The sequence below is a fragment of the Saccopteryx leptura genome, chromosome 3 (genome assembly GCF_036850995.1).
Source record: "Saccopteryx leptura isolate mSacLep1 chromosome 3, mSacLep1_pri_phased_curated, whole genome shotgun sequence".
NCBI lineage: Eukaryota > Metazoa > Chordata > Mammalia > Chiroptera > Emballonuridae > Saccopteryx > Saccopteryx leptura.
Window position 1 is genome coordinate 365,367,980 of NC_089505.1, and position 14,690 is coordinate 365,382,669.

The following is a 14,690-nucleotide window of genomic DNA, read 5'->3' on the forward strand; positions in this document are numbered from 1 at the left end:
AATAATCAAATGCGCCTGACCAGGCGATGGCGCAGTAGATAGAGCGTCGGACTGGGATGCGGAAGACCCAGGTTCGAGACCCCGAGGTTGCCAGTTTGAGCGCAGGCTCATCTGGCTTCAGCAAAAAGCTCACCAGCTTGAACCCAAGGTCGCTGGCTTGAGCAAGGGGTTACTCGGTCTGCTGAAGGCCCACGGTCAAGGCACATATGAGAGAGCAATCAATGAACAACTAAGGTGTCGCAATGCGCAACGAAAAACTAATGATTGATGCTTCTCATCTCTCCGTTCCTATCTGTCTATCCCTCACTCTGACTCTGTCTCTGTAAAAATAAATAAATAAATAAATAAAAATGTAAAAAAAAAAAAAATCACAAATGCCAGCTCTCTGTGCGTCGCTGTTTGACCCGCTGGGGTGTCCTGGGCGTCTGTCTGGGTCTGCCGGCTCCATGCTCCACGTGCACAGGCACGTCCCGCAGTCTCAAGGCACAGACAGGGTCTCATCTTGGACCACACACTGCCCCTGGCACAGAGGGTCCACTGTCCTATGGCCAGTAGGTTCTGGTCAACTCCTCTGCATTGTTTTGAGATCTTTTAAAAAGTTTTTTTTTTCCTGCCTTCTCCCCAGGCCAAGAATTCACCACCAGAAGTCAGAAAAACTTCGAACCAACTGGTTTCCAAAACACGCTCTCTGGCGTGTACAGCCCTGCTGTGTTCTCCGCCTCGGGAACCAGCCTGACGGAAGTTCATCTCTTCTGTCTTCTTGCATGTGACCGCGACGCGTGCTGTGACGGCTTCGTCCTCACCCAGGTCCAAGGAGGTAACCTAGATTACAGCCCGTGGCCGGGGGACACGTGGGGTCACAGAAGCCAGGATGTACACCATGGAGACTTCGTGGGAAGCTGTGGGCACGAACGAGGTGACCACATTCACGTAGAAGGTGACATGCACATACACAAAGTCAGGGACATCCCATGCCTCTTTCAACACATCACATGATGTGTTGTAGTACCGTTTTTTTTCCTTACTGCCGTCTTTAGAGAAGGTATGACGAGCTCCATCTTATAAACTGAGAAACTGAGGCTCGGAGAATCCAAACCATTTGCTCATAGACCCGTAGCTTCCCAAGCGATAGAGCTGAGATTTGGGCCCAGGTGTATCTTTGACAGCCTCTCACTGGCCACACTGGTAAAAAAAAAAAATGTTAGTTTATTCCTAACATCCACGGTCATTCATTCAATGATTATCTGGTGAGTGCCTTCTGTATGTCAGCTTCTGTGATCAATAGGACTGAGAATTTCTGTTGTGTTTCCACAGTGGGGATGGACTTCTGTGTATAAGGATAAATCCAGAGACTTGGCGACATGTAGGCTAGTGGCTGAGAAGGGACTTTGGGGCCAGACAGACCTGGGTTCTGGTCAACGCTCTGTCTCCTTCCGGCTGTGCGCTACTGGACAAGTTGCTTAAACTATCTACGTTGTAGTTTCCTGGGCCATGAAATACAGATCATGATCACTCCTGTTGGACTAGTAGTTATAAAAACAATGGGCACGAGGCAGGTTTGGCCTCTGGTATGCTATGAATTCAGTAACAGAGGGATATGGGACTGGTGGCTTTCAGTGTATGGAGAGTTCTGCCGACTAAAAACACTTTTGAAGTGTGTATATATATATATATATATATATATATATATGACCTCGCTTTCAGTCAGTAATAAACTTTAGATGACCGCCATGTATGTGCAGTCCGATGTGCTAGGTGTTGGGAAGCTGGGAGTAGATACAAGGAGCTTAGAGTCCGGTTGGGGAGGCAGGGCTATCATGAAAGGACATGGATGACCTTCACTTATCCATTTGTGCTGCCACCCAGCAAACGTGTACTGAGTCCTGCTGAACACCAGGCTCGATCAGTACGGCAGCATGAGTGTTGAGACCCCTGGAACCTTGGAGTGCAGGGGAGGGAGATACCGAGCGGCCTTGGTAGTCAGGGAAGGCTTCCTGGAAGAGAGGACACACGGGCTAGTGTTTGTGGGATGTGTAATGCTTCGATGATGAGAGAAGAGAGAGAGAGAGTCTGGCCCAAGATGGGACTCGTGTGAGCTGAGCTCCATACAGGCAGGGGCACGCTGTGTGTTCTGAAGGATGTTAGCCATGACGTTGGGCTTCTCAGAAGCAGACATTTTGAAAGCACCTACCTGTTATAGCAGCTGGGATGACTTCCAGCACCTGCGTATCATTCCTCCTGAGAAAGCGAGCCCTGCTTCGTGGGCTCCAGAGCCCGTGGTCTCCACGTCTCAGGGGCCTGGCTCCTCTGTCAGTCCTGTCCTCTGGCCCAGCTGTTCCCACTCTGCGTGTCCAAAGGTCTTAGACTCTCACTCTCCTTAAAAGCTAAGACGAGCATAACACCACCGAGCTCCTAAACTCAGGTCTTCCCTGCAGCTCCTTTTCTCCCCCAGCCAGACCCTGCAGTCTGAAATGCCATGGCTCCCCCAGACTGCTTCCACCCTGGTCACCAGTCACAGGGGCGCCTTCCCACCCTCCTCCACCTGGTTCTCTGTAGCCATGGACGCTACTGACCTCTCCCCAGCTCTGCCAACTCGCCTCTCCCGCTCTCTAGATGCCCTTGTCTTCCCCAGGCTGCACCTCTCCCACTGTCTAGACGCCCGTGTCTTCCCCAGGCCGCGCCGCTGCGCCGGCTTCCCGAGCGCCCTCCTCTGAACTGAACCACCAGCCCGTTCTGCCCTCGGCCCTCGGCCCTCCTGGCTCTCGGCAGAGACCCGGTCCCCACGCTCACCTGCTGTCTGGATAGATCCCTTGCCTGTCCTGCAGGTGTCTCAAAGTCAACATGTGTCTTCAGGAACGGATAGCTTTTACCCTAAACGAGCTGCTTCTGTTCCAAATCCCATCTTTGGGATGAACGGTCAAACCAAGAATCCGGGAATCATGCTGAAGTCCTCGCCAGCCTCCCGTCCGCCTCGCTAATTTCTCACTCCCCTTTCTTGTTGCTTCTTTCTTATTCTACCTGGGATGGAGATCGACTTCATGCCCACCTCTGCTGCCTATAATCCCGACTGTATTATTATTAATTATTATAATTATTATTATTATTTGCCAATTGTGTTGATTCTCAGTTGCTCTCTCACCCCAATCCCCCAGTGCCAGGGTCCCCCCTCCCCACCTTGAAATCAGTCAGTACAACCCTAAGCCCTACTTACACTTTCTCCTCCTGAAATCTTATCGCGTCTCTTCTCTTTGTATCCAAGCCCACGTGTCCATTTCCCTGGTGGACGAAAACTTCCCGTGTGATGAAATGGCCGTTTATCCCCGGCCCCTAGGCAATGACTGAAAAGTGTTGAGTTTAGCTTCCAGTCATCAGGAGTGGCTCAAATTTTGTCAGTGCCAGGGCAGAAATCTGGATTGGAGTAAATGGAATCTTAAAATTCCTTGCAGGTTTAATGCTTTGTTGACTATATGATATGCCTTTGTGTTAGTATTTAGATAAACAAAAGAGAGATAGATGATATACACACGTGCACATGAAGACACACATGTATGTAGCATGTATTTCTTTATGTATACCTATATTTAGAGATGCTGCAATGCGAATCCAGGCAGAAGCCTTCTGCCTTCTTCGAGTTAAATGTCTCTTCTGAGGACACCAGTTTCCCCTGACGCTGGATTACCCGCCAGACCATGTGATTTTCGCATTGGAAAGGTTGACTTCATTTTCCTCAGGCTCACATATGGAAGAATTATTTTGCTCTGCGGAGCAGGAAGCCCACAAAACCCTTTCACCATGCCGTGTCTGGCCGGCGGCCGGCACGCTTTCCCCTGCCGCGTCCCCTGTGATCTGTGAAGTCTGGTGCGTCGAACAGCCACCTCGCCATGCTGCAAGTTAAGCTCCCTCCGAGACAGACATAAAACATCGGGCAGATGTCTTTCCCAGCCTCGCCCAATGGGCAGATTTGGAGGTTTAACGATAGAGCTTTGGCTGGGTCTGTGGACGATCACAAACGCAATCCTGCTCCATCCTTTTCCCACTGTCTGCAAAGTCATTTAACTTTCGGGCAGACTCCCCCCTCCTCCCCTGTCCCCTCCACCCCCTCCAAACCAGCGACGCTCCAGCCTCCTCCAGCCTCCGACCCCTGCATGGCTCATTTCCCACTGATCCTTATTAATGAAAACTCATGATGCTTGCAGACCTCCGTTTCAGCGAAGGCCACTTGGCAGTGGGGCTCACGGGAGTGTCACGGAAGCCGGCAGTGTGACCAGCAGAGTGGCTTCGGATCTCCAGCTGGCCCTGCCTCTCAGACACACGGAGAGCTCACTGATACTTCAGCTCCTAGAGGAGAAGGCTGCCTGGGTTTCTCTTCTGAGGCCCGAGAGCAGAAGGAAAAATACACCCGGCTATTGTCTGGGTCCACGAGTCTGTTCCCTGGCCAGTGAGAGGGCCGGCCGTGGCCTCCAGACATCCCCTGAGCTCTCAGCTGGCTCTTCCTGTGCCCCCGCCTGGGTCTGGTGGTGGCACCCTCGGCCCACGGGTCACCCTCTTTCTCGTCAACTAGCGAAACCACCCGCCCGGTCAGTCCCTCCGTTTCCTCATCGGTGAAGGGGCCCCACGAGGTCAGGGGGTCAGGAATCTGTGCGCTAGAGTCACCGGTGGCACTATTTACAAATATTTTATACTAATTCCCAAGTCCCCCTCCAGTCTATCGAGTCAGGCGCTCTGCGGTCGGTGCCAAGTAACAAGCGTGTCCAAAGCGCTCCCTGTAGTTTCACATGTCGGTCTAAGCACCCTGGTGTGAGATCCACCGCACCACCTCTAAGGGAGACTGCTCTTCTGCCGAGTGTTAACAGACTGCCGCTTCAGCGTGGAAGGCAGGCAGGCAGGCAGATGCCAGTACACCAGCCAGATGGGCACCGGTCAGCTACTTTGGGGAGATCTTGGTGAGAGATGCATTTGAGGCTGTATCTGGATTTGGACAGAAGTTAGGAGCGGAAGGGAATAGGACTTGTGGGTTGGTATATTTCCTTTTTCCCCCTTTTTTTTTTTCTAGCGGAATCTGAACAACTGGACCACCTAACAGGGTTATTCATCTGAATGATATATAAATTATTTAATTTCTAGGTCTGTGTACATTCAAGCAGTTAACTTATGTGAGACTTTTTTTTTCATCAATAAAATGGAAATAATAATGGCAAGAAGAATTAAGCAGGTGAATGTATTTAAAGCACGTCTGTAGTAAGTGGCACACGGCAGGTGTCCAAAACATTTAACTTACCTGTACTTCTCTGACTCAGATAGATAACCGTCCACTTTAATCAGATCAGGCAGGAGTGGGTCCTCCTGAGACCAAATAAAGTCATCGTTTTAAGACAGATTTTTGAAATTCAAAATTAGAAGGCATATTCAAGACGAAATAGTCCAGTGCTGCCCCTCGCTGTCGCCGTCTCTGTGTGTCCAGTGCTGCCCCTCGCTGTCGCCGTCTCTGTGTGTCCAGTGCTGCCCCTCGCTGTCGCCGTCTCTGTGTGTCCAGTGCTGCCCCTCGCTGTCTCTGTCTCTGTGTGTCCAGTGCTGCCCCTCGCTGTCGCTGTCTGTGTGTCCAGTGCTGCCCCTCGCTGTCTCTGTCTCTGTGTGTCCAGTGCTGCCCCTCGCTGTCGCTGTCGCCATCTCTGTGTGTCCAGTGCTGCCCCTCGCTGTCGCCGTCTCTGTGTGTCCAGTGCTGCCCCTCGCTGTCGCTGTCTCTGTGTGTCCAGTGCTGCCCCTCGCTGTCTCTGTCTCTGTGTGTCCAGTGCTGCCCCTCGCTGTCTCTGTCTCTGTGTGTCCAGTGCTGCCCCTCGCTGTCTCTGTCTCTGTGTGTCCAGTGCTGCCCCTCGCTGTCTCTGTCTCTGTGTGTCCAGTGCTGCCCCTCGCTGTCTCTGTCTCTGTGTGTCCAGTGCTGCCCCTCGCTGTCTCTGTCTCTGTGTGTCCAGTGCTGCCCCTCGCTGTCTCTGTCTCTGTGTGTCCAGTGCTGCCCCTCGCTGTCTCTGTCTCTGTGTGTCCAGTGCTGCCCCTCGCTGTCTCTGTCTCTGTGTGTCCAGTGCTGCCCCTCGCTGTCTCTGTCTCTGTGTGTCCAGTGCTGCCCCTGTCTCTGTGTGTCCAGTGCTGCCCCTCGCTGTCGCTGTCTCTGTGTGTCCAGTGCTGCCCCTGTCTCTGTGTGTCCAGCGCTGCCCCTCGCTGTCGCCGTCTCTGTGTGTCCAGTGCTGCCCCTCGCTGTCGCTGTCTCTGTGTGTCCAGTGCTGCCCCTCGCTGTCGCTGTCGCCATCTCCGTGTGTCCAGTGCTGCCCCTCACTGTCGCCGTCTCTGTGTGTCCAGTGCTGCCCCTCGCTGTCGCTGTCTCTGTGTGTCCAGTGCTGCCCCTCGCTGTCGCCGTCTCCGTGTGTCCAGTGCTGCCCCTCGCTGTCGCCGTCTCTGTGTGTCCAGTGCTGCCCCTCGCTGTCGCCGTCTCTGTGTGTCCAGTGCTGCCCCTCGCTGTCGCTGTCGCCGTCTCTGTGTGTCCAGTGCTGCCCCTCGCTGTCGCCGTCTCTGTGTGTCCAGTGCTGCCCCTCGCTGTCGCTGTCTCTGTGTGTCCAGTGCTGCCCCTCGCTGTCGCCGTCTCTGTGTGTCCAGTGCTGCCCCTCGCTGTCGCCGTCTCTGTGTGTCCAGTGCTGCCCCTCGCTGTCGCCGTCTCTGTGTGTCCAGTGCTGCCCCTCGCTGTCGCTGTCTCTGTGTGTCCAGTGCTGCCCCTCGCTGTCGCTGTCTCTGTGTGTCCAGTGCTGCCCCTCGCTGTCGCTGTCTCTGTGTGTCCAGTGCTGCCCCTCGCTGTCGCCGTCTCTGTGTGTCCAGTGCTGCCCCTCGCTGTCGCTGTCTCTGTCTCTGTGTGTCCAGTGCTGCCCCTCGCTGTCGCTGTCACTGTCTCTGTGTGTCCAGTGCTGCCCCTCGCTGTCGCTGTCACTGTCTCTGTGTGTCCAGTGCTGCCCCTCGCTGTCGCCGTCTCTGTGTGTCCAGTGCTGCCCCTCGCTGTCGCCGTCTCTGTGTCCAGTGCTGCCCCTCGCTGTCGCCGTCTCTGTGTGTCCAGTGCTGCCCCTCGCTGTCGCTGTCTCTGTGTGTCCAGTGCTGCCCCTCGCTGTCGCTGTCGCCATCTCTGTGTGTCCAGTGCTGCCCCTCGCTGTAGCTGTCTCCGTGTGTCCAGTGCTGCCCCTCGCTGTCTCTGTCGCCGTCTCCGTGTGTCCAGTGCTGCCCCTCGCTGTCGCTGTCTCTGTGTGTCCAGTGCTGCCCCTCGCTGTCGCCGTCTCCGTGTGTCCAGTGCTGCCCCTCGCTGTCGCCGTCTCCGTGTGTCCAGTGCTGCCCCTCGCTGTCGCCGTCTCCGTGTGTCCAGTGCTGCCCCTCGCTGTCGCCGTCTCCGTGTGTCCAGTGCTGCCCCTCGCTGTCTCTGTCTCCGTGTGTCCAGTGCTGCCCCTCGCTGTCTCTGTCGCCGTCTCCGTGTGTCCAGTGCTGCCCCTCGCTGTCGCTGTCTCTGTGTGTCCAGTGCTGCCCCTCGCTGTCGCCGTCTCCGTGTGTCCAGTGCTGCCCCTCGCTGTCGCTGTCTCTGTGTGTCCAGTGCTGCCCCTCGCTGTCGCCGTCTCCGTGTGTCCAGTGCTGCCCCTCGCTGTCGCTGTCTCCGTGTGTCCAGTGCTGCCCCTCGCTGTCGCTGTCTCTGTGTGTCCAGTGCTGCCCCTCGCTGTCGCTGTCGCCGTCTCTGTGTGTCCAGTGCTGCCCCTCGCTGTCGCTGTCTCCGTGTGTCCAGTGCTGCCCCTCGCTGTCGCTGTCTCCGTGTGTCCAGTGCTGCCCCTCGCTGTCGCCGTCTCCGTGTGTCCAGTGCTGCCCCTCGCTGTCGCTGTCTCCGTGTGTCCAGTGCTGCCCCTCGCTGTCGCTGTCTCCGTGTGTCCAGTGCTGCCCCTCGCTGTCGCCGTCTCCGTGTGTCCAGTGCTGCCCCTCGCTGTCGCTGTCGCCGTCTCTGTGTGTCCAGTGCTGCCCCTCGCTGTCGCCGTCTCCGTGTGTCCAGTGCTGCCCCTGTCTCTGTGTGTCCAGTGCTGCCCCTCGCTGTCTCTGTCTCTGTGTGTCCAGTGCTGCCCCTCGCTGTCTCTGTCTCTGTGTGTCCAGTGCTGCCCCTGTCTCTGTGTGTCCAGTGCTGCCCCTCGCTGTCGCTGTCTCTGTGTGTCCAGTGCTGCCCCTCGCTGTCGCCGTCTCCGTGTGTCCAGTGCTGCCCCTCGCTGTCGCCGTCTCCGTGTGTCCAGTGCTGCCCCTCGCTGTCGCCGTCTCCGTGTGTCCAGTGCTGCCCCTGTCTCTGTGTGTCCAGTGCTGCCCCTCGCTGTCGCTGTCGCCATCTCTGTGTGTCCAGTGCTGCCCCTTGCTGTCTCTCTCTGTGTGTCCAGTGCTGCCCCTCGCTGTCTCTGTCTCTGTGTGTCCAGTGCTGCCCCTCGCTGTCGCCGTCTCCGTGTGTCCAGTGCTGCCCCTCGCTGTCGCCGTCTCTGTGTGTCCAGTGCTGCCCCTCGCTGTCTCTGTCTCTGTGTGTCCAGTGCTGCCCCTCGCTGTCGCTGTCTGTGTGTCCAGTGCTGCCCCTCGCTGTCTCTGTCTCTGTGTGTCCAGTGCTGCCCCTCGCTGTCTCTGTCTCTGTGTGTCCAGTGCTGCCCCTCGCTGTCGCTGTCTCTGTGTGTCCAGTGCTGCCCCTCGCTGTCGCTGTCTCTGTGTGTCCAGTGCTGCCCCTCGCTGTCTCTGTCTCTGTGTGTCCAGTGCTGCCCCTCGCTGTCTCTGTCTCTGTGTGTCCAGTGCTGCCCCTCGCTGTCTCTGTCTCTGTGTGTCCAGTGCTGCCCCTCGCTGTCTCTGTCTCTGTGTGTCCAGTGCTGCCCCTCGCTGTCTCTGTCTCTGTGTGTCCAGTGCTGCCCCTCGCTGTCTCTGTCTCTGTGTGTCCAGTGCTGCCCCTCGCTGTCGCCGTCTCTGTGTGTCCAGTGCTGCCCCTCGCTGTCTCTGTCTCTGTGTGTCCAGTGCTGCCCCTCGCTGTCTCTGTCTCTGTGTGTCCAGTGCTGCCCCTCGCTGTCTCTGTCTCTGTGTGTCCAGTGCTGCCCCTCGCTGTCGCCGTCTCTGTGTGTCCAGTGCTGCCCCTCGCTGTCGCCGTCTCTGTGTGTCCAGTGCTGCCCCTCGCTGTCGCCGTCTCTGTGTGTCCAGTGCTGCCCCTTGCTGTCGCTGTCTCTGTGTGTCCAGTGCTGCCCCTTGCTGTCGCTGTCTCTGTGTGTCCAGTGCTGGCCCTCGCTGTCGCCGTCTCTGTGTGTCCAGTGCTGCCCCTCACTGTCGCCGTCTCTGTGTGTCCAGTGCTGCCCCTCGCTGTCGCCGTCTCTGTGTGTCCAGTGCTGCCCCTCGCTGTCGCTGTCTCTGTGTCCAGTGCTGCCCCTCGCTGTCGCTGTCTCTGTGTGTCCAGTGCTGGCCCTCGCTGTCGCCGTCTCTGTGTGTCCAGTGCTGCCCCTCACTGTCGCCGTCTCTGTGTGTCCAGTGCTGCCCCTCGCTGTCGCCGTCTCTGTGTGTCCAGTGCTGCCCCTCGCTGTCGCTGTCTCTGTGTGTCCAGTGCTGCCCCTCGCTGTCTCTGTCTCTGTGTGTCCAGTGCTGCCCCTCGCTGTCTCTGTCTCTGTGTGTCCAGTGCTGCCCCTCGCTGTCTCTGTCTCTGTGTGTCCAGTGCTGCCCCTCGCTGTCTCTGTCTCTGTGTGTCCAGTGCTGCCCCTCGCTGTCTCTGTCTCTGTGTGTCCAGTGCTGCCCCTCGCTGTCTCTGTCTCTGTGTGTCCAGTGCTTCCCCTCGCTGTCTCTGTCTCTGTGTGTCCAGTGCTGCCCCTCGCTGTCTCTGTCTCTGTGTGTCCAGTGCTGCCCCTCGCTGTCTCTGTCTCTGTGTGTCCAGTGCTGCCCCTCGCTGTCTCTGTCTCTGTGTGTCCAGTGCTGCCCCTGTCTCTGTGTGTCCAGTGCTGCCCCTCGCTCTCGCTGTCTCTGTGTGTCCAGTGCTGCCCCTGTCTCTGTGTGTCCAGTGCTGCCCCTCGCTGTCGCCGTCTCCGTGTGTCCAGTGCTGCCCCTCGCTGTCGCTGTCTCTGTGTGTCCAGTGCTGCCCCTCGCTGTCGCTGTCGCCACATCCGTGTGTCCAGTGCTGCCCCTCACTGTCGCCGTCTCTGTGTGTCCAGTGCTGCCCCTCGCTGTCGCTGTCTCTGTGTGTCCAGTGCTGCCCCTCGCTGTCGCCGTCTCTGTGTGTCCAGTGCTGCCCCTCGCTGTCGCCGTCTCTGTGTGTCCAGTGCTGCCCCTCGCTGTCGCCGTCTCTGTGTGTCCAGTGCTGCCCCTCGCTGTCGCTGTCGCCGTCTCTGTGTGTCCAGTGCTGCCCCTCGCTGTCGCCGTCTCTGTGTGTCCAGTGCTGCCCCTCGCTGTCGCCGTCTCTGTGTGTCCAGTGCTGCCCCTCGCTGTCGCCGTCTCTGTGTGTCCAGTGCTGCCCCTCGCTGTCGCCGTCTCTGTGTGTCCAGTGCTGCCCCTCGCTGTCGCCGTCTCTGTGTGTCCAGTGCTGCCCCTCGCTGTCGCTGTCTCTGTGTGTCCAGTGCTGCCCCTCGCTGTCGCTGTCTCTGTGTGTCCAGTGCTGCCCCTCGCTGTCGCTGTCTCTGTGTGTCCAGTGCTGCCCCTCGCTGTCGCCGTCTCTGTGTGTCCAGTGCTGCCCCTCGCTGTCGCTGTCTCTGTCTCTGTGTGTCCAGTGCTGCCCCTCGCTGTCGCTGTCTGTGTGTCCAGTGCTGCCCCTGTCTCTGTCTCTGTGTGTCCAGTGCTGCCCCTCGCTGTCGCCGTCTCTGTGTGTCCAGTGCTGCCCCTCGCTGTCGCCGTCTCTGTGTCCAGTGCTGCCCCTCGCTGTCGCCGTCTCTGTGTGTCCAGTGCTGCCCCTCGCTGTCGCTGTCTCTGTGTGTCCAGTGCTGCCCCTCGCTGTCGCTGTCGCCATCTCTGTGTGTCCAGTGCTGCCCCTCGCTGTAGCTGTCTCCGTGTGTCCAGTGCTGCCCCTCGCTGTCTCTGTCGCCGTCTCCGTGTGTCCAGTGCTGCCCCTCGCTGTCGCTGTCTCTGTGTGTCCAGTGCTGCCCCTCGCTGTCGCCGTCTCCGTGTGTCCAGTGCTGCCCCTCGCTGTCGCCGTCTCTGTGTGTCCAGTGCTGCCCCTCGCTGTCGCCGTCTCCGTGTGTCCAGTGCTGCCCCTCGCTGTCGCCGTCTCCGTGTGTCCAGTGCTGCCCCTCGCTGTCGCCGTCTCCGTGTGTCCAGTGCTGCCCCTCGCTGTCGCCGTCTCCGTGTGTCCAGTGCTGCCCCTCGCTGTCTCTGTCTCCGTGTGTCCAGTGCTGCCCCTCGCTGTCTCTGTCGCCGTCTCCGTGTGTCCAGTGCTGCCCCTCGCTGTCGCTGTCTCTGTGTGTCCAGTGCTGCCCCTCGCTGTCGCCGTCTCCGTGTGTCCAGTGCTGCCCCTCGCTGTCGCTGTCTCTGTGTGTCCAGTGCTGCCCCTCGCTGTCGCCGTCTCCGTGTGTCCAGTGCTGCCCCTCGCTGTCGCTGTCTCCGTGTGTCCAGTGCTGCCCCTCGCTGTCGCTGTCTCTGTGTGTCCAGTGCTGCCCCTCGCTGTCGCTGTCGCCGTCTCTGTGTGTCCAGTGCTGCCCCTCGCTGTCGCTGTCTCCGTGTGTCCAGTGCTGCCCCTCGCTGTCGCCGTCTCCGTGTGTCCAGTGCTGCCCCTCGCTGTCGCTGTCTCCGTGTGTCCAGTGCTGCCCCTCGCTGTCGCTGTCTCCGTGTGTCCAGTGCTGCCCCTCGCTGTCGCCGTCTCCGTGTGTCCAGTGCTGCCCCTCGCTGTCGCTGTCGCCGTCTCTGTGTGTCCAGTGCTGCCCCTCGCTGTCGCCGTCTCCGTGTGTCCAGTGCTGCCCCTGTCTCTGTGTGTCCAGTGCTGCCCCTCGCTGTCTCTGTCTCTGTGTGTCCAGTGCTGCCCCTCGCTGTCTCTGTCTCTGTGTGTCCAGTGCTGCCCCTGTCTCTGTGTGTCCAGTGCTGCCCCTCGCTGTCGCTGTCTCTGTGTGTCCAGTGCTGCCCCTCGCTGTCGCCGTCTCCGTGTGTCCAGTGCTGCCCCTCGCTGTCGCCGTCTCCGTGTGTCCAGTGCTGCCCCTCGCTGTCGCCGTCTCCGTGTGTCCAGTGCTGCCCCTGTCTCTGTGTGTCCAGTGCTGCCCCTCGCTGTCGCTGTCGCCATCTCTGTGTGTCCAGTGCTGCCCCTTGCTGTCTCTCTCTGTGTGTCCAGTGCTGCCCCTCGCTGTCTCTGTCTCTGTGTGTCCAGTGCTGCCCCTCGCTGTCGCCGTCTCCGTGTGTCCAGTGCTGCCCCTCGCTGTCGCCGTCTCTGTGTGTCCAGTGCTGCCCCTCGCTGTCTCTGTCTCTGTGTGTCCAGTGCTGCCCCTCGCTGTCGCTGTCGCCATCTCTGTGTGTCCAGTGCTGCCCCTCGCTGTCTCTGTCTCTGTGTGTCCAGTGCTGCCCCTCGCTGTCTCTGTCTCTGTGTGTCCAGTGCTGCCCCTCGCTGTCTCTGTCTCTGTGTGTCCAGTGCTGCCCCTCGCTGTCTCTGTCTCTGTGTGTCCAGTGCTGCCCCTCGCTGTCTCTGTCTCTGTGTGTCCAGTGCTGCCCCTCGCTGTCTCTGTCTCTGTGTGTCCAGTGCTGCCCCTCGCTGTCTCTGTCTCTGTGTGTCCAGTGCTGCCCCTCGCTGTCTCTGTCTCTGTGTGTCCAGTGCTGCCCCTCGCTGTCTCTGTCTCTGTGTGTCCAGTGCTGCCCCTCGCTGTCTCTGTCTCTGTGTGTCCAGTGCTGCCCCTCGCTGTCGCCGTCTCTGTGTGTCCAGTGCTGCCCCTCGCTGTCGCCGTCTCTGTGTGTCCAGTGCTGCCCCTCGCTGTCGCCGTCTCTGTGTGTCCAGTGCTGCCCCTTGCTGTCGCTGTCTCTGTGTGTCCAGTGCTGCCCCTTGCTGTCGCCGTCTCTGTGTGTCCAGTGCTGGCCCTCGCTGTCGCCGTCTCTGTGTGTCCAGTGCTGCCCCTCACTGTCGCCGTCTCTGTGTGTCCAGTGCTGCCCCTCGCTGTCGCCGTCTCTGTGTGTCCAGTGCTGCCCCTCGCTGTCGCTGTCTCTGTGTCCAGTGCTGCCCCTCGCTGTCGCTGTCTCTGTGTGTCCAGTGCTGCCCCTCGCTGTCGCCGTCTCTGTGTGTCCAGTGCTGCCCCTCGCTGTCGCCGTCTCTGTGTGTCCAGTGCTGCCCCTCACTGTCGCCGTCTCTGTGTGTCCAGTGCTGCCCCTCACTGTCGCCGTCTCTGTGTGTCCAGTGCTGCCCCTCGCTGTCTCTGTCTCTGTGTGTCCAGTGCTGCCCCTCGCTGTCGCTGTCTCTGTGTGTCCAGTGCTGCCCCTCGCTGTCGCCGTCTCCGTGTGTCCAGTGCTGCCTCTCGCTGTCTCTGTCTCTGTGTGTCCAGTGCTGCCCCTCGCTGTCGCTGTCTCTGTGTGTCCAGTGCTGCCCCTCGCTGTCGCCGTCTCTGTGTGTCCAGTGCTGCCCCTCGCTGTCGCCGTCTCTGTGTGTCCAGTGCTGCCCCTCGCTGTCGCCGTCTCTGTGTGTCCAGTGCTGCCCCTCACTGTCGCCGTCTCTGTGTGTCCAGTGCTGCCCCTCGCTGTCGCCGTCTCTGTGTGTCCAGTGCTGCCCCTCGCTGTCTCTGTCTGTGTGTCCAGTGCTGCCCCTCGCTGTCGCCGTCTCTGTGTGTCCAGTGCTGCCCCTCGCTGTCTCTGTCTGTGTGTCCAGTGCTGCCCCTCGCTGTCGCCGTCTTTGTGTGTCCAGTGCTGCCCCTCGCTGTCGCCGTCTCTGTGTGTCCAGTGCTGCCCCTCGCTGTCGCTGTCTCTGTGTGTCCAGTGCTGCCCCTCGCTGTCGCCGTCTCTGTGTGTCCAGTGCTGCCCCTCGCTGTCGCCGTCTCTGTGTCCAGTGCTGCCCCTCGCTGTCGCCGTCTCTGTGTGTCCAGTGCTGCCCCTCGCTGTCACCGTCTCCGTGTGTCCAGTGCTGCCCCTCGCTGTCTCTGTCTCTGTCTCTGTGTGTCCAGTGCTGCCCCTCGCTGTTGCCGTCTCCGTGTGTGTCCAGTGCTGCCCCTCACTGTCGCCGTCTCTGTGTGTCCAGTGCTGCCCCTCGCTGTCGCCGTCTCTGTGTGTCCAGTGCTGCCCCTCGCTGTCGCTGTCTCTGTGTGTCCAGTGCTGCCCCTCGCTGTCGCCGTCTCTGTGTGTCCAGTGCTGCCTCTCGCTGTCGCTGTCGCTGTCTCTGTGTGTCCAGTGCTGCCCCTCGCTGTCTCTGTGTGTCCAGTGCTGCCCCTCACTGTCGCCGTCTCTGTGTGTCCAGTGCTGCCTCTCGCTGTCGCTGTCGCTGTCTCTGTGTGTCCAGTGCTGCCCCTCGCTGTCTCTGTGTGTCCAGTGCTGCCCCTCGCTGTCTCTGTGTGTCCAGTGCTGCCCCTCGCTGTCTCTGTCTCTGTGTGTCCAGTGCTGCCCCTCGCTGTCGCCGTCTCTGTGTGTCCAGTGCTGCCCCTCGCTGTCGCTGTCTCTGTCTCTGTGTGTCCAGTGCTGCCCCTCGCTGTCGCCGTCTCTGTGTGTCCAGTGCTGCCCCTCGCTGTCGCCGTCTCTGTGTCCAGTGC

General features: G+C 59.5%; 1 protein-coding gene across 1 annotated transcript in view; it reads left to right on the top strand.

The window, feature by feature from the left end:
* TG (thyroglobulin) overlaps window positions 1–14,690 on the top strand; it is a 228,179-nt gene that overhangs the window by 47,912 nt on the left and 165,577 nt on the right. The window contains exon 21 of the mRNA XM_066372766.1: window positions 626–817. Within this exon, the coding sequence (XP_066228863.1) occupies window positions 626–817 (192 nt within the window). The remainder of the gene's footprint in view (window positions 1–625; window positions 818–14,690) is intronic.